The sequence below is a fragment of the Hevea brasiliensis genome, chromosome 12, assembly GCF_030052815.1.
Source record: "Hevea brasiliensis isolate MT/VB/25A 57/8 chromosome 12, ASM3005281v1, whole genome shotgun sequence".
NCBI lineage: Eukaryota > Viridiplantae > Streptophyta > Magnoliopsida > Malpighiales > Euphorbiaceae > Hevea > Hevea brasiliensis.
The window spans coordinates 28,975,824-29,002,374 of record NC_079504.1 but is presented as its reverse complement, the minus strand read 5'-3'; the positions used below and the strand labels follow the sequence as shown (position 1 = coordinate 29,002,374).

The 26,551-nt window shown below is 36.2% G+C and overlaps 1 protein-coding gene across 1 annotated transcript; it reads left to right on the top strand.

The window, feature by feature from the left end:
• The first annotated feature begins 16,793 nt into the window (after positions 1 to 16,793).
• Positions 16,794 to 25,413, top strand: LOC110646474 (uncharacterized). The gene is made up of 5 exons (XM_058131417.1): positions 16,794 to 17,174; positions 18,051 to 18,121; positions 19,179 to 19,284; positions 22,908 to 23,040; positions 25,050 to 25,413. Exons 1-5 carry the CDS (start codon positions 17,098 to 17,100, stop codon positions 25,212 to 25,214), a joined length of 552 nt encoding a protein of 183 aa, XP_057987400.1. The 5' UTR covers positions 16,794 to 17,097; the 3' UTR covers positions 25,215 to 25,413.
• The last annotated feature ends 1,138 nt before the right edge of the window (positions 25,414 to 26,551 follow it).

Genomic DNA, 26,551 nt, shown 5'->3' with positions numbered 1-26,551 from the left:
GAATTTTTACTCTGCCTCGGGACCGAAAACGAGGTCCAAAAATTCCGAAAAAATTCCATAAAACTCAGAAAAATACGTAGACTCCAAATATATTTTTAGTTTTGCCACGTGGTCTTTAAATAAATTTTTAAAAATCATCAAAGTTTATATTTTCGGAAAATCGAACCCGATTTTTAAAATCCGAAAAATCTCAAAAAATTTCCTAAAATTTAAATAAAATTTAAATATCAAAAATACTCATAATTAATAAAATTTGGGGTGTTACATATTTGTTCAATTCAAAGTATTTAGATTAAGCAAATTAATTTTATATTTGTTTGATATTTACAGAATTTTAAGATATTAGAAAGACAATTGCATAATGCAAAAAAAATTAGGTTACTAATTTTTGTATGTTTTGAATTAATATCAATAATTTTTCATATTAATGTTCAATAAAATCTATCCTATTTCAAAATTTAACTATAATTCTAATTTTATTTTTATTTTAATTCAATTAATATACTTATAAATTTTTTTATGCATTTTCTTATATTTTTTCACCTTAGTCTTTAAACAATTATAATATAATAATTATGGTTGATCATTAACCATAGTATTTAAAATTTTTTAACTTTTTTTTTATTTTAAATTATTTTATTAATAATTAATTATTTTATTTCTCTTAATAAGTGGATATATTTATACTTTGAAACTTTTAGGAGTTTATTAATTCATTTTAAATAATAGTGATATATATATGATCAAAATAAATATGCAATTTTTATTAAAAAATTAAATATGAATGAAAGGATAAATTTGTGAATGAATTAAAATGCTTTTACAATGTTAATTTAATTTGTATAAATTAAAATTCTTTATAAATCGTTCTTCCCCACCAATTTTTTCTTTATGAGAAAATTAATTAATATAATTAATATTTAGTTAGATCTATCATATTTTGATTAATTCAACTATTAATTTTATTTTTATTTTAATTTTGATTTAACTAGTATGCCTATAAAAAATGTTTTTATAAAAAAAATTTTATCATTATTTTTTATTGTGGTTTTCAAGCAATATCATGTTGATCAAAGTATAATTTGATTGTATATATTTTAATTTTAAATTATAGTAATATATAGTAAAACCAAACATGTAATTTTCATTAAAAAAAATTTAAATTTTAGCAAGTAATGGAGAGAAAGCTTGGTTATTCGTATGAAAAAAATAAGGGACAAGAAATTATCATTACTAAACCATGATAAGGTAGTATAATTAATGACATGTTTTGTTAGGTTAGCTATTCAATAAAGAATCTGGGGAACAAGTGAGACTTGTTCTCTCTGTTAGTGAGTGATTTTCTCTATGTTTAGTGCGTCTAGTTTCTCCGAGTAGCAGAATTATGGCCTCCTCTGCTCAATTGGGTAGGATAGGGCTTCTCCGCAGTCAAAGTATGGGTCTTCCCTCCCCAACTCAATTTGGGTTGTGCATAGTTGTCTTTGCGTTTTTGCTTGCAGATAGATTGTTTAATGGTGAGAGATTTGTGGTGATCTACTGTTGATTTCTCTATGGCTCGACTCAGGGGGTTTCTCCAGTTGGCTAACAACTCAAGGGATATCGTGACCGTTCGATGTTGGTCATCAGTCTTAGGCTATAGGAGATTGAGATGCTTTAGTTTCTGCCTTATCATTCCCAATTCATCCGGCATCTACATGGGTCTTGCTCTTCTTCAATAGATGATAGTTCTTCTAGTTTAACCATGCCTAGGGGATGATGATATCTGTCCAAGACTTACGAATTAGATTTGAGCTAACTGTTTTTACCTTGAATGTCCTCAGAGGTCTTGGTATTAAATTTCTAGAGATATGATCATCTCTCCTTGGTAGCAAGTGGAGTTAGCGGTGGTGGATTTACTGTTGCTTCATTTATGCTGGGTTAAATGCGAGTCAAACATTTTGATTGTTCTAAGGTTTCTTTGTAAGGACTTTGAGCCATATGAGTTTTGGGCTTGGGTGTTAAAATTGCTAGTCATTGTTGTAGCTCTATCCATATAGTTAAACTTTCATATAATGAAACGGTACTTTTGCTAAAAAAAATTCAATAAAAATTTTTGTTTACACAAAAAATAATTTGTTTATTTATTAATTATTTTTGGCCTAAAAATTAATTAAATTAATTTTTTATGAAATTAATTAAATTAATTTTATTTTATTAATTAATTAATCTATGGCTTAAGATAATTAATAATTAAATATTTGATGATTATTGGATGATTATCTGAAAGAAGGAAATTGGTAGCAGTTCCAATCAGTTCAAGGAGTGGACAGAAAACTATTGTAACTGTATAATGTGGTAAAATGTCTTCCAGAATTTTTTCAGGTACCTGTAAAAAAAGCTATAAGAGTCAAATATATTGCAACATGAAAAGCTCCCAACACATCAACAACAATAACTTAACCAGACTTTACCAGTCTTTTATCTTTATTTTATTAATCTTTTATTTTTCCAAAGTTCTTACATTTAATTTTAAGCCTTGTACTTTCCTTTAAAGCAATCAAAGCATTCAATTCTAGTTCACTTGCCTTTAATTACTTATTATTTGTGAGATTGACGAAGCTGCATATAGTAGAATCAGTTCCTATAATTATTTAATCTAAGAAGTTTAAGCGCAATCCTAGGTGATATACTCAATATCTAGCACGCTCGCGCAACCGTAAACTGTGAAATAGCAAAATTGCTTCCCGAAAAGGAAACAATTTTTGGTATGCCTAGTGGGATACATTCTTAAACAGTTTCATTTCAATAATTCACACCACTGCTTTTACAAGCAACACCATGCCTCTGAAAACCAGAAGCATGCTTAGTAAAAAAAACCATTGCATCTCAGGACACAGATGGAAGTTCTACTGCAGAAGGCCTGAATGTTCAAATTCTTCTCATGGTTGAATGCTTTGAAAGGAGGTTAGGCCCTCAGGAAGAAGAAATTCAAAATCCAATTGTTGTAGGCCCTCAGGAAGAAGAAATTCAAAATCCAATTGTTGCAGAGACTATACGTACCTTGCCTATTGACCTAGTTTAGGGGCGAGATGAGATTTGCAAATGAATTCTTAATTCATTGAAAACACTTCCATCAACCATCACTGGTGTCTTGATGAAAGAAATGGAACAGTGGTTAGGAACTCTTAACCAGTTAGTGGAAAGAATTGATATAGGTATGGAAAATGTAGTTGATAAACTTAATTCACTAATTCCAGTACCAACCGATGGCCAGGTCTGTCGGCCAAAGGAATTTGACATGGCATCCAAAGGCACCAATAAGCTCAGGGGACAACCTCAGCCATGTACCCCCCATGACATTGCTGATGGAAGCCGTGCTAGTTGTGAAGAAAGATATCAGCCACCCCACAGGAGAGAAGAACAGGTGACTAATCAACCAAGAACACCAGTTCAGCTTAGCCACCCACCCAAGTTTTCAGTAACACTAACTTGGTCACTCACCCTAGTGTTTATAATGCAGTTGCAGGCCCTCAGATAGTACTAGCCCCTTAGCAGGTGCAGACACCCAAGATTACTTTTGGCTTCTTTAGCTTAGGGGGTAATAACTTCAAAGTGACTCTAGACTCGGGGGGTAATGGTCACAACATCATCATGGGAACCAATGCTCCTATAGTCTAGGTTCCTAACATTACAACTCCAATTGATAAGTCCCTAGATAAGCCAAATTCTAGCTTTCAGGTGATTGAGGAAAATTTGGTCTTCAAGTTCCTACAGCTTCTAATGACCAATTCTTTAAGCTGGAGGAGCTAAACATGATAGTATTAGAGAACTTGGGGGCACCAGACCGAAATCCCCTTGGGAGGCAATATAAGAGGAATCAATGTGCCCACATTCCAAATTCCTTTTATGACAATTACAATTGCTTCAGCTTTTAAGGTAACGATTCAAATGGCATGATTTTGTAAGTCCAAAGCCATCACACCTTGTAGGAAACTGATGAAATAACACCAAGCATAAAATAGCCAAGGCTGACCCATAGCCTCAAATAATAGAATCCTTGTAGAAATTAAATAGAAAAAACTGACACAATAACTAACATTTTGAAGATTCACATGTAATCAGACAAAGGCTAATGTAACAAGTAGGCCTTATGGCCACTTTCATTCATAAATAAAAAGCCAAAACACGGCTTATTGTTCAACAAATATTCAAGTATTTATATATATGTTAAATTTATTACATCAAGATATAACGACTATAGCATGTAGAAAAATTATTGGAGGAAGCTTGGAGTCAATAAGTGGCTCTGGAACAAGGCTGGATAGACAACTTCTCAATATTTGATACTGGCACTTGATGAGAAAATGCTAGAGGCCTACACTTACATTCTCTACAAAAAAATAAAAATAAAGAAACTGTAACACCCATAAATTTTAAATTTATTATTTTTATGGGTAATTATTTATATTTTGTTTTATTTAAATTTTAGAAAATTATTTGAAATTTTTTGATGATTTTTAAAAATTAATTTAAAGACTACGTGGCAAAACTAAAAATATATTTAGACTTTACGAATTTTTTTGAGTTTTTCAGAATTTTTTTAGAATTTTTTGGCCTATTTTTCAGTCTTAAGGCAGAGTAAAAATTTAAATTTTTGTATCTTGAATTGGACCAGCCGAATAGAACCGAACCGGATAAGACCAGTCGAATCAGACCGAACCTCTTCCTATTTTTCTTTCCTCTTCGCCCGTCCCCGACGTCCTCTCTCTCTCTCTCTCTCTCTCTCTCTCTCTCTCTCTCTCTCTCTCCCATTTTCTCTCTCCTCCCTCTGGCCCTCGTCGACTAGCCGCCACCTAGCCCTCCCCCACACTCCAGCGCACCTCCCCCGCCTCTCCCCTGTCGTCGGCAAGCCTCCAAGCTGCCGAAAATGTTGTGCGAAACCCACCCAACGCAAGCTCGTCGTTTCACTTTCCCAAGCCGATTCCGGCCCATTCGGTCACCAATAGGACCGGGTCTTATCCCAAAACACTTCTACACCTCGAGAGCTTTCCATATACGTCAAGAATATCAAAATCCATCGAGCGGTTTGAATAATTTTTATTCGGAAAGTTTTAGCCTATTTTTATTTTTAGGCTAAATTTCTATCAAACCGTGAACCCCACGAGAAAACCGAGAGTACCGGAGTGCTCCACTCGTCGAGAGCTTTGCGATAATACCAATTTTAAAATTTTTCAACACCGTTTTTCGGTGGGTCCCGTGAAACTTCATAGTATTTTTCTGAGCACTAAATGAGCTTAGAAAATTCAGTAAAAATTATGTACTAACTCCCGTATTGTGTAGGTACCTTAAATTTGCGAAAATTCAATGGTTGCCCGGGTCTGTAAATTTCGGGCCGGGCAGACAGGCTACCGAAAAAGCCTTAGAATTGGGTCGAGATTTTGGCTACTCCACTGTTGTCGAACATCCTGAACGCGTCTCTAGGGTCGGAATCGGCATAGGTAAACCCGAACCTTACTTTTTCTTAATTATTTAATGGTTGAATTCGATTAAAAATCTATAAAATATTCGTGGTAGCTTAAAAAATTATAATTCATTTTGCATTAGCTTAGTAATATTACTATGGACCGCGGGGCAAAGTTTTAGAATTTTTAGAGCTCATATGAGTAGTTTTTGCAAAAGGGGCTAATTATAAGGACTAAACTGTAATTTTTCACATTGTGATTGTTGATTGTTTGGATGGGCCCAGGAGGGGCCATGTGATGTGATTGAGTTGTAAATGTGTGATTTGTGAATATAGAAGTGTATTTTGAACCTTTTTGCAGGTTGGGTAGGTCCTAGGTATAGGGGAGACTCTGTCAGATTTTCGACACGACCTAGGGTGTCTTTAGTCTTTTCCAAACTTGTATCGAGTCAAATATATTAAATAATTACTATAAAATTGTCAGATGAGCCGGGACAGCCTTCCTCCTCTGCCCAGTCGAAGCAGTGACTTCGGTTAAGTATGTGAATAAAATATTAATTTTAATTGTAATTTCGATATTATTATATATTTATGCATGCCCATGCATCACTTATAAATATATATCTACGTAGTTAAATATTAGGCATGATTTATATTGCATTTTAAATTGATGAAGTGTTATGGATGTTGTTTGTGGTAATTTAGAGCAGTGTGTGTGCGTTGGCGTGCGTGTGGTATGGTATTGGGTATATGTATTGCTTGACAGTGTTGGGTGTGTGAGTGCGAGTGCTCCAAATTGCATTTTTGCTGTTATGATATGAATTATATGAAAATTATGATGATATTGCATTTCACTCCACAGGGTGTATTAGCTTTAGATAGCTATAGAAATTATGGTTAAAATTGGTAATTTACTCTCTGAGTCGAATGCTCACTCCTGTTCATCTATTTTTCTAGGTTACAAGAGGATTATTTATTGTGGCTACCCTGCTCTTCTTTTTCGCAGGTCCATTAATAGTATTTAATGTATTTTGTACAATTGAGTTAAATTTTAGACTCCGCATGTGCTAAAAGTACTTATTTTTATTTTGGGCCTGCATTATAAAAGTTATGTTTAACTTATAAAATTATTAACTGTATGCATGATGGTATTGAATGAGGGAGCTGAGCTCCCATTTGAGTTATGGCATTTTGATTATGTGGAGGGTGAGCTGAGCTCCCCAATTTATTACATATTGTATTTACAGGTCGGGCGAGTCAAAAACTCCCCTTTGAATGGTCCATTTTATGGCCGGACTATGTCCGGTTGAATTCTTAAAATTGGACCCAAATGGGCCTTAGAGTTGGATTGAGGAATAGTTAAGCTTACTACGGGCCTCGAGGACTTTAGGCTGGCCCAGGTCCTAGTGTCAGTCCAGCCCATAGGTTGGGTCGTGACAGAAATGAAGCTAGGCACATGTGAAAAACACTTGAGGAAATTAGCTCTTCAAGTGTACAGCTGTCTTAGGATATCGTAGGTACTTACAGGAATCTTGACAAGAGCAGATGAAGGCTAAGCACCTGCAGAAGTACCTGTAGAGGTACCAAGTTCCAGGTACCTTTAGGTACTTATAAAGGTACCTGTAAAGGCTCCTGTAGAGACACTGTGGGTCAACAATGGTACTTGGGGAAGCACATAATATAAAATAGAGTAAGATTCATCTAGTAGGCATAGAAGTGATAGAAGTTCTTGCACTCGGTGCTGGTACTTAAATGTAGGACCCTACAACAAAGAAACTAGATGTCAAGGTACTACAATAGGGGAGCTATACTTAGTGGAGCTATAGGTACTTATGAAATGGTAGTGTAAGTACCTGCGAGGTGGCAGGTACTTGTGAATGAGAAGGAGAGTCTGATGCCATTTGTACAAGCACAAAGGACATATCAAATGTGCATTCCTAAAACAATAATCAAGCAAGAAACACAGGTACTGACATGCAAGTTCAATAAATAATACTTATACTTAACGGATATAGACAAGTTGCAGGTATTGATCGACATACTGCAAGTACTTACAAAATTCTCAAATTTAGGGACAATCAATAAGAACCATTCAAATTCTCAAATACTATATGATAGAATTAATATCAAAAAGTGATGGAAATTTTCAATTTACCTAAAATCGAGTGAAGCAAGAACATAAGTGCCACGAACTGGTGGAGTGATACAAGTCGGCATTGAGATGATGTCATTGACAGCGGTTAGGGGGACCATGGATGAAGCTTAACGGCAAAGAGAATGCTATGGTGAAGAGTGACCCAATGAAACTAGCGAAGAAAGAATCACACAGTTGTAGGATTGGAACCAAATGGCTGTGGAATGGTGCGTCAACAAAATGAGTCAAGTGATGGATGATTGAAGAAGATGAATGGCAATGGTGTGAACGGTAACAGTGAAGGCAATCGCACAGTGATAGGTAGACCCACCGACAAGAGAGAGAAAGAAAGAGAAAGAAAGGGCGAGGAAGGAAAAATAAGTTAATTGGTTTCTTTTGATTTGATGGTAATAGTTGTGAGAATGAAAGATAAATTAGTTTTAAGTGTCCATAAAAAATCATGATTTGCAGTAATTAAGAGGACCACAATAATTAGAACTCTATGGGAGTTGTGATTTGTAGTGATTAGAGTTTCATAGGAAATTAAACTCTTATGAGATAGAGTTAGCTTAAATTTCAAATTCCCAAGAAAATCACAAGAAATACTAGATTATTTTTAAATTTTGAACAACAAAGAATGGCTTAGTCAGCCAATCCTGGAGCAGGAGGGCAATTATTTATACAAAAAACAATTAGTTTATTTATTAATTATTTTTAGGTCTAAGAATTAATTAAATTAAATTTTACAAAATTAATTTAATTAATTTTATTTTATTAATTTAATTAATCTATGGTATAAGATAATTAATAATTAAATATCTCGTGGTTTTTGAATGGTTATCTGAAAGAAGGAAATTGATAGTAGTTTCGAACTGTTCCAAGCAGTTCTAAGGAGTGGGTAGGTAATTACTGATAACTACAGAACATGAGAGTGTCTTCCAGAGTCTTTCAGGTACCTACAAGGAAAGCTATAAGAGTCAGATATATTGCAATATGAAAAACCCCCAATACATCAATAACAATAACTCAATCAAACTCTAGCAATCTTTTATCTTTATTTTATCAGTCTTTTATTTTTCTAAAACTCTTGTATTTACTTTTAAATCTTGTACTTTTATTTAAAGCAATCAAAGCATTCAATTCGAGTTCATTTGCTTTTAATTACTTGTTATTCATGAGATTGACAAAACTGCACATAGTAGAGTCAGTTCTTACAATCGTTTGATCCGAGAAGTCAGAGCGTAATCCTAGGTGATATACTCAGTATCTAGTATGCTTGTGCAACTGTAAGCTATAAAACAATCAAATTACTTCTCGAAAAGGAAATAATTTTTAAATATTATATATTATTTTTATACCATATTTTATGTAAATAATTTGTAAAGCTCAGTGTATTTTCATGTTAAATTTGATTTATTAATATATAGTTTTTGGTATAATATTTTATTTTTAAATTAATTTGTAATTAATTACTTATGTTTATTACTGTTTATTATCGCAAGGTATTTTGCGGTTGCTTGGACGAACACTCACCGAAGTGGGAAAGAGTGAGGAGTCGCCACTTTAATTTTGAGGGAAATTAAAGAAAACCATTTGTGAAAATAAAATTAAAATGAAACCACTTCGAAAATAGAGATTCTAGGTTCGGGGTCCATATACGGGCAGGGAAGGTGTTAGGCACCCCGCCTCGTCCCTCTATGAGGGCAAACAGATTTAACATTATGCTCTTTATAAATTAAAATCAATAGTTAGGGAGGTTAGAATGATGATGTTAATCCCTTAGATAAAAGGGAATATTTGATTGTTCACTAGTTCGGGTTACCCAGATACATAAGTACATGAGACGACCCTTAGTGAGTTGATGTTGCGTAGTGGTTTTGGTTTAGAGGATTACTTTGCGTATTGTGTTATTTTAGTTTGGATTTGAGAGAACCTGTGTAAAAACCTCTCCCGATCTCTAGGGGTAATCTGTTTAAAGTTTGAGTGGGAATCTCGGATAAGAACTCTCCTCCGATCTCCGCATATTTATTAAAATTTGATTTGAGAATCGAATAAGAACTCTCCTCCGATCTCTTTAAGCATTTATTAAAATTTTGATTTAGAACCGGATAAGAACTCTCCTCCGATCTCTTTAAATATTTATTAAAAATTTTGATTGAGAATCGGATAAGAACTCTCCTCCGATCTCTTTGAGTATTTAAAATTTGATTGAGAATCGGATAAGAACTCTCCTCCAATCTCTTTAAGTATTTAAAATTTGATTGAGAATCGGATAAGAACTCTCCTCCAATCTCTTTTGTTTGAATGAGGATTGGGTAAGAACTCTCCCCCGACCTCTTAAAATTTAATCGCGATCGTATATCGTAAGAACGTTAGGCTAAGGATTCTGGCATAAAAAGACGCTGAGAACTCAAACAAGGCTTCTCTTAACCCATTGATACCTTATAATTAGGGAGAGGAAACCAGATTGAATTTTACCGATCTCTTATATGATCGCCTTACCAGTACCTTTTGACAGGCAATATTCGATCTCTTCCATTTACTAGTCTGGGATCCGATCTTACCTCGATCCCCCACTATACCAAGTTATCTTTTGAGCTAGTCTAGTGGTTTGACTTTATAATTTTCCTCCGATTTATTATTCAAACTTTTATTATTTTAAAGGAACTCTCGTGTTAGGATACAGCTACCGACATTTTATCAAACTACCTATGCATTACCTGTGACCAGAACACCTACATTTGGAGTTAATAAAGGCTAAAAATAAATAACATGAACTGATGACCAAAAAGGTAAACTCAAGAGAATAACTACCTTCATGGGGCTCTTTGTCATAACATAAACTTCACGAAAATTACGAGCATGAAAACGAAGAAAATAAAAAGCGAGCACTAAATAAAGCAACGATCTAGACACTCACCTGTAGGGAGTCGAATCTATTGAACTAAATATGGAGTCACAAATATTGTAGAGCTGTGTGCTAATAGTCTAGGGACTAATACTTGCCTTGAAATAAAGAACACCAAGTTAAAATGCAATCGAGTCGAGATAACAATAACCGGGTTTGAATGAAATTGAGCTTGGAAAATAAAAGTGGATATAAAGATGATGAAGACAGAACTAAAATTGAGAGATGGGATCGCAGAGTAATGAACAAACTGAAAATAAAGAGTTTCAATGTCCAACACTCCTTCAACGAGAATACTTTAGAAAACTGGTTTCTGAAGTTTCCCTATTTTGAAAGCTTAAAAATAGCAGAGTAGCAAGACTGAATCAAATTTCAGAGCCTTTCCACTATAATCACCACCCCTTTTTTCGTCCTCCCTTAACAGTATTGCATGCAGATATATATAGGGAACGGGTGCTCCCAATGAAGGGTCTGGATTTCCTCTGAGAGAAATGGAAGGTTTGGATTTTAAATGACATGATTTGATGCCTGAGAATTGAAGAGAATCAAAATGGAGGGCTGAGATCCTATTCAGAATATTTGTCCTTTTTCTTTTCTAATCTAATAGTTCAAAATCTTCTTGTCAAGGGAGATCCGAGGGCCTAGAATAAAAGACGCCGGTCTTGTCGTCTTCTCTTTGATCCAAGGGCTCTGGAATTGTCCTTACAAGTAAGATCAACGGTGGAGATGGAGATGTACAGGACTGTCATGACATGTCTTGGCACCTGTCAGCAATGTGGGCGATTTTGCAAATGAGGCGTGCGGTGAAGATTTGATCTCGTCTGCAATGCTTTAACTATCTCGGCTCTGATTATGACGACAGTTATTGGAAGTTGTCTCATTCTATCTTTGCTTTCTGATCTCCCATCCCTTCTGACCTTTCCACCATGACCTTTTCCGATCTCTCATGCCAGGCCCCTTTCCCGATCTCTCCCATTCCATAACCTCCCCTCTATCCGGGCTGATTCAGTCAAAGCATTTATTCATTCTGTTACCGAGGCATCCGCTTCGATTTCTGCTAGTAATAAATGCTTAAACCCTCTATATATATATATGCCTTCAACGGGGAATTTCTCCCACATTTCATTTCTCCTCCTTCCATTTCTCTCTTCTTCTGTTCTAATTTCTCCAGTAACATTCTGGCCATGGTGACTGCTTTTGATCTTTTTCCGACTATTTTCTTAGCTCCCCGACTGAAAATTTATGACCCCGGTAATCGAAAAATCATGGTAACCATATTTAATGACAGTGAGAGAACCGGACTAATTTACTGATCAAGATAAAAAATATCGATCATACCGATCTCGAGTCAATCTACCGATATAATCGGTGAGCCGATTTCGGGCGAGAAGATTGCTAATTTCCCGCTTAACATCGGTGACTGCCCTTTGAAGTTCATTTGGCTCCTCACCACATCGGGCGTCCCGACTGTACTCAGTTCTGGTCGATGACATTGACTCCTCATCCTCATGAGAGTCATAGTCACTCCATCTGAGCTGTACATCCATTCGCTGCCTGTGGCTGGCTTTCTGATCAGACACATCTTTTGATTCAGCCACGAGACTAGCCTTTGACATAGGTTCTTGCTAGGTAGGATGTACTGTCGATCTCTAGAGATCGCCCAAATGATATAATCTGACCTTTAAAGGTCCTTAACGATGTAATCCGATCTTTTGAGATCGCCCAAATGATGTAATCTGACCTTTTGGAAATGAAATTTTATTTTGACAATTATCATTTTATTATTATTGCATTGGTTATTTTTTGATCTCTAATGTGTATATCCGATCTGATTCCTAACTGAATAGCCCTTAACTGATCTGTAATTCTACCTTAATTTGTCGATCTTTAACTAGCCGATCTCCCCTTATTTATTTATGGAGTTTCTGGAATGTTCTTGCGATGTGTCAGAAAAGCTGGCGAATTCCGCTAACCGATGCGTCGCTTGGGACACTGTGAGCATTGAATGCTCATATGGGTATAAATAGGGAAAGGGTCAATCAGTTGCTCCCTTATGTCATTTTCAGCACCTCGCGAGCGATTCCAAAATTCTCTTGTTTCTTCAAGTTCTTCCGACACCGATCACACTCCGGTAAGGGTTTTGATCTTTCTCTTAGTTAAATTTCTCTCTTTTCTTTGAAAATGAGCGGCGCCGAGGGTCAGAGAGCGGCGAGCCCCCCTTCCGTTCATGTCTCGTGGTCGTCAGATGAAGTTGAAGTGGTCGGACCAAGCGGGCGATCTGAACCTCCTACGACCTCCGTTTCAGCCCGTGGTCAAGCGGCACCCTCAAGACGAATGCATTCCTCAGGAGAGAAAACCTTCCCGTGGATGAGCTGCTGTCAATCCTTCAAGAAACCGATCTTCAGACAATTAGCCAAGAATATAACCTTCGGACTGACTCACACGAGCTTATCAGATGTCATGGCGATCTCCGAGCCGATCATTTCTTCAAAGAAAATGATATGATCATGATATACGAAGAGCAATTAAAAGCCGGGCTGCGGTTTCCTCTTGATGACTTCTTCAAGGAAGTTCTGAAATTCCACCAAGTATGTATAGCCCAAGTACATCCGAACTCATGGCGGATCCTGGTAGCCTTCAGAGGCCTCTACCGAGCTAAGGGACTCAATCCTATGGCGAAGGTGCTCGCTGAGCTACATAGGCTCACTCGTCGAAAGGACGATGAGTACTGGTTCTTTCAGGCGAAACCGCATTGTGGGCTCTTTACCGATCTGCCCTCCTCACTGAAGAATTGAAAGAATCGCTTCTTTATTATGAGGAGCAAGATTCCGAATGGTTTTGAGGGTTTCCCACGTAGCTAGCTGCATCTGGGCCCATCACTTCCGAAGCACATCGCTTTGAGTAGGGAAGGGGGCGCAATGGTAATGGAGCTAAAGGATCAGGCGGCCACTCAAAAGTTCTCCTATTTAGATGCGGTGATGGCCGAACTACACCATTGGATGATGCGGCTGGTTACCGGTGAAGAACGCGAGCTTCAGCTCTCTGACCTTGGCCTCGGTACTTTTTATATCTCTGATCTCTAGGCCTTAGAGAACTCACTGACTTTTCTTTGTGCAAGTATAGCAGGCAGCGAGGCTTCCAAAGAGAGCCGAAAGCGTAAGAGGGAGGTCTCCAAGAAAGTGCGGGAGATGAAGCGCGCTGAGGCCTCACAGACGCCGAGGCATGATCCAAGAGAGATGCAGGGAGGCTCGTCCCGACCCTCGGGACTGCCGATCCCAGAACTAGAAGTGGTTCGGTCTCCTCCTCGATAAGAAGAGCCGCCACCACCTCCACCAGTTGCTTCGAGTGCGAAAGGAGGTCCTTCCCAACCTACTTCCAGGACCCTTTCCCTAGGCGCTCAGGTCCTAATTCACTCCCTGGAAAAGAACTGATCTGTTCGGGAGAATCCGGGTTTGGCAAAGGTTCTGGGAGCTTCCACATGCCTCCAGGAGGATCGGCACAGGCTGACCCAGGGCAACATTGATGATCTCCTAGCCCAAACGATGAGCTTGAGCGTGGAGAGCTTAGTGAACCAGCATATTATCAGGGAAAAGGCTCATCATTTGAGGCAGGAGATCTAGAAGGTGGGTCAGGAAGCAGCTTCCGCCCAAGCCCAACTTTCATTCGCTCGGGAATATGTAGCTGAAATTGAGGGGCGGATGAAATTCTATGAGGATAAATTGGTCGAGCAGGCTCATGCTCTTGAAGAAGCTCAGGCTCTCCGAGCTGCTGATGTCACTCGCCTCACTGAAGAACTTAGAGCGAAAGAAGAAGAGGCAGTGATGAGGGAGGCCGGTGCTTATGTGAATGCCCATTGGGATCTTTTGGCCGAGCTCAAGAAGCGTTATCCTGAAGAGGACTGTAACAGCCCGATCCTTCTCCAGTTAGTATTGTCCGCTTTGGCCCATGGGCCAAAGCGGACAATACTAAGAAAGAAGGATCGGCTATTAATTGGTATCAGAGCTAGACTCCCTCTAGTACGATGTGTGGTGCGAGGACGCACCAGGCGGAAGCTGGTGGGCTTGTCACGACCCAGGGATGGGGTTGGGACATGCTTGTTCAACCAGCTACGCACTAGGGTGGAAACTTCGTGTCCCACATCGGAAACGGGAAGAAAAGATTTGGGCCATATATGTGGGAGTCTTCCTCACACAGTCGTAGCGCTTTTGGGAATGAAACCTCCCAAGGGACAAATCCGTGAGGCCCATGGGCCAAAGCGGACAATACTAACTGGAGAAGGATCGGGCTGTTACAAGGACTTTCCTGGATGGTGGACCTGGCTCCCCAAGACGAAGAGGAGAGCAAAGAGGAGGCCGAGGGAGATAGAGAGGGTGAGCGAAATGTAGAACAGGCTGGGGGTGATCCTCCAGCCGAATGACTTGTATTTTTTTCTTTGAAATGAAATAAAGTTCTCTCTTTTGTTCAATCACTTGATGAGATTGGAAAGTATCTAAGTTGTATAAGCGCCTGATTGTCTGAACATATTAGAACACCAAGCTTGAAAGCGATTATTAATCTATGTATGAGAGATCAGAAAAACATGATAAGCATGAGATCGGCCTAAGCCGAGAACAAAACCGAGCGGAACTTAAGATTATTAAGATTGGAAACCTGATTTGAACACTTAAGATCAGAAACACCATTAAGCCGGATTGAAACCTTAACTTTATTAAATGATTATTCGCAATATTTATAAAATGGAGATTGGACCGGATTCAAACCTTAACTTTATCAAACGATTATCCACAATATTTATAGAATGGAGGTCAGAAATAAGACTGGATGGGACGAAGACTTAATGTTGGTTTGATTTTTTTGACGAGAGATCGAAAATGTGATCGGCTGGCAAGGCGGCTTGATACTTAGTTCGAGAGATCGATAATGAAGACTTGGTGTTGGTTTAATCCCTTTGAAGAGAGATCGGTAATGAATTGAACGACATGGGGACTTGGTGTTGGGGATAAATTTCAAAGTCTATTGATTTCGGGGATCGGCCAAAATATGGTGTCGATATTTATTATATTTATAATTAAATTATAAATTTAAATAAAGTTAACATAATTAAATTTTAAATAAAAAATACAATTAAAAAATAACTAAAAATAAATAAAACAAACATGTACCTGAGAATATATAAATATATATATATATATATATATATATATATATATATATATATATATATATATATATTTGTTTATTTGTTTTCTTTTGGAAAGTAATTTAGTTGTCTCACAGTTTACGTGTGCGCGGGCATGCCAAATATTGAATATATCATCTGAAATTATGCTCTGACTTTTCATATCAAACAATTGTAGGAACTGACTCTATTATATGCAGCTTCATCAATCTCATGAAAAATAAGTAATTAAAGATAAGCAAACTAGAATTGAATACTTTAATTGTTTAAAAGGAAAGTATAAGACTTGAAATTAAATGGGAGAGCTTTAGAAAAATAAAAGAATGATAAAATAAACATAAAAAACTACAAAAGTTTGGTTGAATTGTTATTGTTTGATGTTGTTGGGGGTTTTCATGTTATATTGTATCTGACTTTTATAATTCTATCTGAAAGTATTGAAAGACTCTGAAACACACTTTGTTATATTCTGCAATTACTTACAGTCATCTGCCCTGTCCTTAGAACTAATTAGAATCGTTTAAAATTGTTGTAAACTCTCTTCTTTCAAATAACCATTAAGTAACTATTATTAATTTAATTTTTAATTACTCAAACTATAAATTAATTAAACTAATAAAATACAATTAATTAAATTAATTTTATAAAAAATTAATTTAATTAATTCTTAAAATTAATAAATGAAACAATTATTTTCTTTCTTAATAATATTTTATTTTATTTAAAATTTATATATTTAAATATTTATAGCGCATAAATTATTGTTTAATTATATTTAAAATTTATATTATAAATTATATATATTAAAAATATAAAACATATATATATAATAATATTTATATTATTATATAATATGTGCGGGTAATAAACTAATATTAAAATAAAATTGTAATTTAAGTTGATATGCCAGGCAAACGAAATCGTGTTGCTTGGTCGTCCAGGAATGAGGACAGATAGAGAAACCGAGAATCCACGTCATGGAATGATGGAGAAATCATTTTCTGCATCACCCAAAGAATACATCCCTTACGTGGCGAAATCGTGTTCGCTAATCATAAGTCACAGATCAGGTAAACAGCGGTCCCCACACTTGATTAATTTGTTGGATCTTCTCCATATACACCCGGTGATGTAGAAAAGAATTTCCCACTTACCCATCTATCTGTGAAGCTCTTCAGTTGATTTCGACATCTTCTCCTCGCTCTGCCATGCCATCTCAGATTGACGACCAATAAATTAATATTAATTAAATTTGAATTTTTTGGGGGTTTTGTGAATTTGTCTGGGAGGGAGACGAATTAAATAACCAAAATTAAATGAATTTGTCTTTCTGATGAATCCTAAATTGGTTCATTTCTGCCATTTTTTTTATTGAAATTCGAGTTGAAATAGGCAGTGGAAATTGATTTCTTTTTCGTGTTAAGAGAGGAGAAGAAATGGTGGTATCGATGATCGGATTGAAGTCTTGGTTTAACAAGAAAATCCTCGATCCTCTCTACCAAATTCTAAGCAGGTTCTCTCAGTCTTTGATCTTCCTCTGCTGTGATCTTTCTTTTTGTTTTAAGCTTCTTTGCTTGTTTGGATGTGATATATAGATATTTTGCCTCCTCTTTGTAGTGGTTTGTTCCTTTAGTTCAAGCTTAAGTTTGATGACGTTGGAAAATTTGATGCTTATAGACACTTTGGTTTAAACTAATGCCAATGGATGTTTTAAGCTTCTCTGCTTGTTTGTATGTGATATATAGATATTTTGCCTCCTCTTTGTAGCGTTCTGTTCCTTTATTTCAAGTTGAAGTTTGATGAAGTGGGAAATTTGATACTTATAGACATTTTGGTTTAAACTAATGGATGATTTTTTTTTTTTGGGATAGTATTTTTCCAGTCTGTTCTAGGCACGAAATTTCAATTTAAAGCAGCTAAATCCTATATTAGAAACAAGAATAATAGAATATTGAACTTTATTTATTTATTGGGAGAAGAGGGGGGGGGGGGGGGTTGGTTGGTGGGGGTGGTGGTGTTGGTTGGTTTGAAACTGATTTTTAGGAGTCATTTATTTTTTGAGTTATGAGACTTCCGCATATCTCAAGAATATATTTTTTTAAATGGGTTTTTCAGTTTTTCTATTCTTGAAGGAATTTAAAGCTAAAAATCGTTGGTTCTTTTGCATCTTATGTGGTACAATCTATCACTTCCTGATCTTCCTCACTCCTCAGTGAACTATTCAATAAAATGTAATCAGCTGTTTTCTTATAACATCATTTGCTGTCCAGGTAGTAGTGTATAAGGTTCGGTTTCATTTTCTATATCTAGTTGGTAGCTGTTTATTGTGATTTATTATATTTGCAAATGTTGATGGTTTGTTATAAGTTGTTATTTTTACTTTATGCAGAGGTATAGAGCCGAAACAACTGGCATTCTCTGCAGCTCTTGGAATTACTATAGGAATATTTCCAATATGTGGTATGAAGTTCTTAAAGCATTTTGGAAGTATTGCTTTTGATTCTGAAATGATTAGAACTTAGAAGTCCTACAAATATCTGCTGATGCCATGAGCACTACTGTTGCTCATCTTGATTGCAGTCTGAAAAGCCATTTTGATTGGTTCTCCTTTTTTCCTCGCATTTTTGTTTTGTTTAAATGTCATTCCATAATTTTGGAGTCCATGGTACATTTCTTTTGAGCAACATAGATAGAAATGTTCAACGTGGATTAGTAGGTTGGTTTGGAATTGATGAAAGTTGTTCCTTTGAGTTATGGGCAGCCTGATTGCAGTTGCACAATGTGGTATAATGCAAGTTTTGTCTATGCATTTGGTATCATGTGTCTCACTATTTTAGTGTCTAACAGCATGGAGCAAAATTGCTATATATCAGTATAATGCGGTGACAATTATTTTGGGCAGTTGAAATAGTTATCATATGCAAGGAATGGATGGAATTATTTTGCCATATATTTCAGATAATAGGAAAGTAATGATAAAAACAGCTTATTGATTGTAAATTACACCCACAGCCCAGTTTTAGCGTAGTGTGATGACAGGCTGGAGGGAAAAAAAAGGCTTAATAGTCGTATTTTCTGAAAGCCAAAATAAATTTTCATAACTGAATCATTTGTATTGTACAATTGCTAATTAAGAAAATAGCCATGACAAAATCTAGTGTACAAGCTGGAATTTTGTACAAGAGGTTGAATTATTGTTACAAGTCAATTTATATTGTGGATCTTGTAGGGATTCTTCTTTCTTCTTTTCTGCATCAGGATTTTGGGTGCTTGTCTTTGATTGCCTTTGTGACAGGGCAGTGTTGAGTGATTGTGTGAGTTGGCTACAACAACAATAACAACTAAGTCTTAATCTCAAACTAGTTGGGTTATGATTTGGCTAATGGTTTTAAATACTTGCTATGTTGCAATTCTTATAGCTTGTGCTATAATTTTCTGATTCTAGAGGAGATAGAATTTATAAGGTTATTAAACACAACAAAAAATTTCTTGAATGAGCTAATGTTGTCATTCTCAGGAGTCACTGTTCTGCTATGTGGAATGGCTATTGCATTGCTTGGGTCTCTGTGCCATGCTCCAACTGTACTGTTAGCTAATTTTGTTGCAACGCCTATAGAGTTGAGGTATTTTCTGCTATGTAGATCATTGTTTTGCATGATGTTTGTCATTGATAATGAATACGAGTTTTAAATTTTTCATTGACAAGATCAATGTGATGTTCTGGAAAATATAAAAGTATATGATGCTAGCATGGAACTCCGCCTAAGTAGTTTGCGCTTAGCCGGTCCCAAGCCCGGATAAAGGAGGAGGGTTGCGGTAGGTGACAACCAGCGTAAAAATTTCGTCACACCCTATGATATGGATTCAAATGATATAAACGTTGGGGCGTCCTCTACTAACGACGCTACATCGAGCCGGGTGTAGTGATAAATATGCAAGGGTGTAGGGCGTTCACCGAAGCGGCGCCATCGCGCCGGGTGTGGTGTTAAGTGAGCAAGGGTTCCCACATCATGGACGGGTGTGGGTAAAGAAGTTAGTCCATAGGACAGATAATAGAACAAATAGTGGAACAGAACACAAGATAGACATAGAAAATAATAGAAGATATCATAGAAGGAGACCAATTAGGAAGGAGCAGGATAGGAGAATGATCAGGGTTGGTACTTGGAATGTTGGATCACTTACAGGAAAATTAATGGAGCTTGTGGATACATTGGAAAGGAGAAGGGTGAATATTGCTTGCATTCGGAGACTAAATGGGTAGGAGAGAAAAGCAAAGAAGTGGGTAATTCAGGTTACAAATTGTGGTTTAGGAAAGGAGAGAAACAAGAACGGAGTGGGTATAATCATAGACAGGACATTGAAAGACGCAGAGTAAATTTGTGAAAGAGTAGGAGATAGAATTATACTAGTAAAGCTAGTACTAGACTGATAAACAATAAATATAGTTAGTGCTTATTCCCCACTTATATGACTATACAGTTAGATTAATCTAAGGTTTTGGGATGATATGGATGATTTAATGCATAGCATAACGAATGAATAGAATGTTTTCATTGGTGGAGATTTGAATGGACATGTAGGAAGTGATAGGCAAGGTTATGAGAATGTTCATGGAGGTTTTGGTTTTGGATCGAAATAAGGAGGAAAAAGCATCCTGATTTTGCTATGGCATACGACCTAATACTAGCAAATACCAACTTTATAAAAAGAGAGTCACAGTAAGTGAATTACAAAAGAGGGCAACATATAAGCCAAATCGACTTCCTCTTAACCCGGAAGACAAATAGAGCTCTATGCAAGGATTGCAAGGTCATTCCAGGAGAGGCTTTAACAAGTCAACATAGGTTGGTGGTCTTGGATGTCAAGTTTAGGAACAATTCAAGTAAGGTCAGAAGAAATAGTGTAGCTCGAACAATGTAGTGGGAGTTCAAAGGAGTAAAGCAAGTGAAGTTCAAAAATGAGCTTCTTGAGTCCAAGTATGGAAGCTAGATATGGAGGCCAATGATATGTGGATACAGATGGCATCAAAGATTAGAGAAGTAGCTAGAAAAGTACTTGGGAGTCTAAGGACATGGACCACCCTCAAAAGAGAGATGGTGGTGGAATGAGGAAGTACAAAAGCGTGAAGAGAAAAAGGGAATGGTATAAAAATTACGTAAATGTGATTATAATGAGGCATATGAGCAGTACAAGATAGCAAAGAAAGAGGCAAAAGGCGATTAGCCAAGCAAGAGCACAGGCCTTTGAAAAGTTATATGAGAAACTTGGAACTAAAGAAGGGAGAAAGATATTTATAGATTAGCAAGGAGTAGAAAGGAAATGTCAAGATCTCAATCACGTTAGGTGCATTAAGGATAAAGAAGGACAAGTGATGGTGAAAGATAAGGACATTAAAGAAAGATAGAGAAATTATTTTGATGATCTCTTTAATGATAGTCAAAATGGTAATAACGTGAATATAGATTATAGAGCAATAGAAAAGAATGTGAATTATATTAGAAGGATTAGATTTTTAGAAGTAAAGGAAGCACTTAAGAGAATGAAAGTGGGTAAAACCTATGGACCCGATAGAATACCAATTGAAGTGTGGAAGTGTTTGGGAAATATGGGAGTGGCATGATTAACTAAATTGTTTAATAAAATTCTAAACTCAAAGAAAATGCCTGATGAATGGAGGAGTATTTTAGTACCTATTTTTAAAAATGAGGGAAACATACAGAGTTGCTCAAATTATATGGGAATTAAACTCATGAGCCATACTATGAAGCTGTGGGAGAGAGTTGTGGAACATCGACTTCGTCATAATACTTCTATCTCTCCCAATCAATTTGGCTTCATGCTCGTTTAACTATGGAAGTGATCTTTCTCATTAGAAGCTTGATGGAGAAATATAGAGATGGGAAGAAAGATCTACACATGGTTTTATTGATTTTGAGAAGGCTTATGATAGTGTTCCAAGAGAGGTCTTATGGAATGCGTTAGAACAAAGAGAGGGTATCTATTAGGTACATACAAGTATTGAAAGATATGTATGAAGGAGCAACTACTATTGTGCGGTGGGAGGACACAAGAGATTTTCCGATCTAAATTGGATTACACCAAGTATCAGCCATAAGCCCTTACCTTTTTACATTAGTTTTAGATGAACTGAAACAAATACAAGATAGTATTTCTTGTTGCATGATGGTTGCGGATGAAATTGTTCAGATAGATGAGACACGAGAAGGATTCAATATGAAGATTGAACTTTGGAGAAGTACTGTAGAGTCAAAGGGTTTTAAGATAAGTAGAACGAAGACAGAATACGTGCATTGCAAGTTCGGTGAAGGCCAAAGGTGATAGGGAAGGAGTTAGTTTGAATGGAGTGGCACTGTCCCAAAGTAATCACTTTAAATATCTAGGCTCGATCCTTCAAGTAGATGGGGATGTGAGGAGGATGTTAGTCATAGGATTAAAGCCGGATGGTTGAAGTGGAGACGTGCCACGGGAGTTTTATGTGATCGTAAGATTCCCAATAAATTAAAAGGAAAATTTTACCCATACGACCGGCTATGCTATATGGTAGCGAGTGTTGGGGAAAGAGTCGTATGCATCTAAGATAAGAGTTGCAGAGATGAGAATGTTAAGGTGGATGAGTGGTCATACTAGACTAGATAAAGTCCGTAATGAAAGTATTAGAGAAAAGGTAGGAGTGGTGCCAATTGAAGATAAGTTGAGAGAAGGGAGATTGAGGTGGTTTGGTCATGTGAAGCGTAGACATACGGATGCTCCAGTTAGACAAGTAGAGCACATTAGGCTAGAGGATAGAAAGAAAAAAAGGGGTAGACCTAAATTGACTTGGAGGAGAGTAGTACAGCATGACTTAGAAGCATTACACATTTCTGAGGATTTAACCCAAAATCGTTCAGAGTGGAAAAAGCGAATCCATATAGCCGACCCCAAATTTTTGGGATAAAGGCTTAGTTGAGTTGAGTTGAGTTGTATATGATGCTAGCATGGATTTATTATCTTTCACATTTTTCCAATTTGTTATGATTTTATATTGAGATGTTCAAGCATGTTGAGTAATACTTGGTGCCTGGTTCTTCCAATACACATAGGAGGTTTAATGTACATTGTGTGGATGTGATGCTAAGTTGATTCTTTTCCAATATACAAGTATTTTAGGACCTCATGCATACCCACACTCATTTGTCTATACTGATTTTTATTATTTATTTATTTTTTTTTTTTTGCTTTCAAGTCTTGTTGTACCCTTCTTGCGCTTTGGTGAAGTTATCTATGGTGGACCTCATTTTCCATTGACATCTGATGCTTTGAAGAAGGTGTTGACCGGACAAGCTTCACATGAGGTCTTATTAAGCATTGCCCATGCGGTAGGTAGCCCATTTGAGACATTCAAGTTCAATTCATTTGCTTCGCATATATATATGACTGTGCATCTTTTTTCTCTTCTGTTATCTATTTATTTTTGTTGAACCAACCTCCTCTTCCTTCCCCCCTACCTACTCATACACAAACAGAGCCCTCGATTGGCATTTAAAGTTTTCGACGGTGGTTTACATTTCTCTAAATATCGACAGTAGTGTTGCTGCATAACCATTGTGTGTAAACTGCATCTCAGGATTAGGCACCAAAAATGATTATATCAAAAGAAAGAAATGGATGCAGAAGTGTGAAATGAAGGTATTGGACATCTTAAGGAACTGTTGGTGCCTTGGTGACAGTGGCAGTTGGACATGAGATGATTTCTCTTGTTCCCTGACACATATTTTTTAGATTCTTAAGTACCTTAGTAGCCCCAGCTTGTTAGGGGTTAAATTTGAATTGAAGTATTACTTTGGGATTAAGGTTTAGATAAATATGGTTATCATTTGTTGGGTTAAGCAGAGTTTATCCTCTTCATTCTGCAACTTAATAGTCCTGGTAGAAGTAAATAGTTAGTGAAAGAAGACATCCTATAGACTATTGATTGGTAACGAGGTATGAATTTTTTCTCATGGAATAAACAAACCATCTCCAGCTGTGTGGTCAAGCTGTGTGGATTGAGAGTTCATCATTTATCTTGTTCAACTAAAGCTTGAGATGACTCGCATGATCCGAGTCTGATGACTTCAGCTGTCAACAACTTGATATCATCTTATTTGCACTTGTGCTGCTCCATTTGGCTTGATAGACTGTCATATGTATGCACTTAGCCTATTGTATAGCTGCTGACATTCATTACTAGAGGGGGAGGCTGGAAAATAAACAAATATTGATGAGGTCAAAGTTCCAAGCGTTAAGTGTACAAGAATGGACATTTAATAATTATGCTAATCGTATGTGCCAGATGATTACTGAAGATGTCACTATGGAAGCCATTTGACATTTGATTGGAAAACTGGGTTTTGATGTTCAACAGTCTTGTAAACCATGGGGATCCACATCACTGTCAGTTATTGTTTTCTGTTGATTTATGAGTGCTGCAGTCACATGGGTTGGAGCTTACTGGTTTCTTTAATTGACTGATGTAAAAAAAGGTTTTTAGGCTTGTGAAGCTGGTGTATGGAGCATTGATAAGTTATGGGAGAAGAAATGGGATGATTCTTTTGGATTAGATTAGAATGAAAACTTGAAGGCATATAGAATAAATAAAATAGCTAGTTCAAATTTTGTACAACGTATGAAGATAATGCTGCATTGATTAATTGGATGAGGTTGCAGATCAAATACATTTACTGTTTCCCTGCAAAAGAATGAGGTAGAAGTGAGCAAACAGCGAAGAGTGCAGAATCCATGCACACTGAAAGTATGCAAGGAGGTCTAAATGTTACAGAAATTTAAAAAAGAATGAAGAGGCTAGATCTGTTAGAAAATAGGAAAATATTATTCTCAGGAGCACAATGTTCATGCATTTCTGTTCTGCTTCTTTAGGGATTCTCTGATTTATCTCTTCTGAAACAAGAGAACTTTAAGTGAACTCTTTGTTGCTACCTCACTACTCTTACTACCGGATCTCAATCTCCAATGTGATATCATTTCTGATACTGAAAGATAACAAAGACTCCCTTGCTGCTAGACAATAACGCCACTATGCCGGAGATGTTTTCCAGTCCCACAATATGACCCTTATACCCTAAACTACCAATTATGGTCCTTTGCATCACTATTAAGTTCCCAGGAAAAAGAGGCTAAAATATAAAAACAAGGAACACAAGACTTTTTTGAGGAGCAAGCCTCTTCTCATTCATAACACCTTACCTTACAAAATGTTCCAACAAATCTCTTGTTCCTACTTGCTTTAGTGCAATTACCTTAACTGAGATATTCAGATATTTGCAAGCAACTTTTTAATTTTGTTCTAATAAACATTCTGGTTAATAATAATGCAATGTTTTTGCAGTTATTGGGATGGCTTGTTGCAGCACCCTTTATTTTGGCTGCGCTCTACATAATATTCTTTCCATTTTTCAAGGTCATGGTCCGCAAGTTCAGCCCTGTTCCATTAAGCCCAAAAAATTCATCAAAATCTTTTACGGAAATCAGGCTTAAGGTAAGGGATGTTTGATTGAAATTTTGCAAGCACTGAGCTTTCTTATCTCCCTGACAAGGAATAGTGGCAATTAACATAATGATACCTCCTGTACATAAAAACTTACTGAAACATGACTTGTATATAAATGTTATCTTGTTGTATTCCGTTTGTTCCTTGTATTTCATTGAATAAAGATTCCAAGCCTTCACTACTGGGATATTTCCCAGGAATATATCTCTTTGGTTTTTGGTTGTACTTCGGAAACTGCATTCTTCATATTGGCAATTGAAAATTTGGCTGAGAAGCTGATTTTCTTCTCATGTTGTGAATAACGGAGAACATGTTACATGGATAATATATGTTAAAACAGTGAAAACGATCATCTCCTTGTATGTCCTTTGTCCCAGACTCGCAGCTAATAAGCTCCCCCTCTACCGTAGGCACCCAGTTATGCACCATTACTTCATCAGGGATAATGTTTTTTTCTTATATCTAGAGCTTTTCTAAAGGGTCTAATTCACTATTTGAATTGGTGGCTGCAATAGTTAGTATTAGTATTTAGCAATTAGCAGTTAGTAGCTAATTATTATACCTAAAAACTATGCTTATTGTATAAATTGATAATAAGTAGTGAACAGAGTTGAAAGCACAGGCTTAGTCTACGATACATGTGTGAACAGAGTTTATATAAGATTTTCTCTTTAATATAGCCTCTTTTTTCCTTAATTTCGCTTCTACGAGGTTAGCAAAGCATAATCAGTTTTAAGTTTGGAAAAGGGAAGAGGGTTGTGACAGGTTGATTATCAGCATAAAACTCGGTTAATCTTAAATAGAGCTGAATGGCAAGATCATTAAGATTTCGTTGAAGGTCAATGAAGAAAGGATGAAAAAATAAATAAATAACATTTTATACCTTTGTATATATTGTGAAATGGACAATTGATGAAATAGCCAATACTTTAAAATCAATCAATTAACAAAAACTTGTAATATAATTATGGTAGGCTTAGAATTTAGGAAGTACGGTAGAAGAAATGGTGCAGATGGATGGAGGTGTGTGCCTAATAAAACAATTACACTGCTTCGACTGCTATTTTGTTGGGATGCAAATCTCAATTGTTCTGCATTGTTGCTGATTTTTTTTTTTCCTTATAATCTACAATTTTGCATTATATGAGAATGTGATTGATTGAATTGGTTTTTTTTTTTTTCTTTTAAAATTGACAAAATCTAATAAAGAAATTCGATTTAATTCAGTTTTATTCTTAATTTGAATTTAATTCAATTTGTATATTTTTATTTTTAATTTAATTTAGTCTCTGAATTTTGTCATATATTATATTTAGTTCCTAAATTTTGAAAAATCAATT

What these genes read in the sequence shown, in the direction of transcription:
- LOC110646474 (XM_058131417.1), top strand. Translation starts at nt 17,098, where the DNA reads ATGGTGGTATCGATGATCGGATTGAAGTCTTGGTTTAACAAGAAAATC. An exon ending in GCAACGCCTATAGAGTTGAG is followed by an intron (nt 19,285 to 22,907) that starts GTATTTTCTGCT and finishes TTTGCTTTCAAG; the next exon opens with TCTTGTTGTACCCTTCTTGC. An exon ending in TATTAAGCATTGCCCATGCG is followed by an intron (nt 23,041 to 25,049) that starts GTAGGTAGCCCA and finishes ATGTTTTTGCAG; the next exon opens with TTATTGGGATGGCTTGTTGC.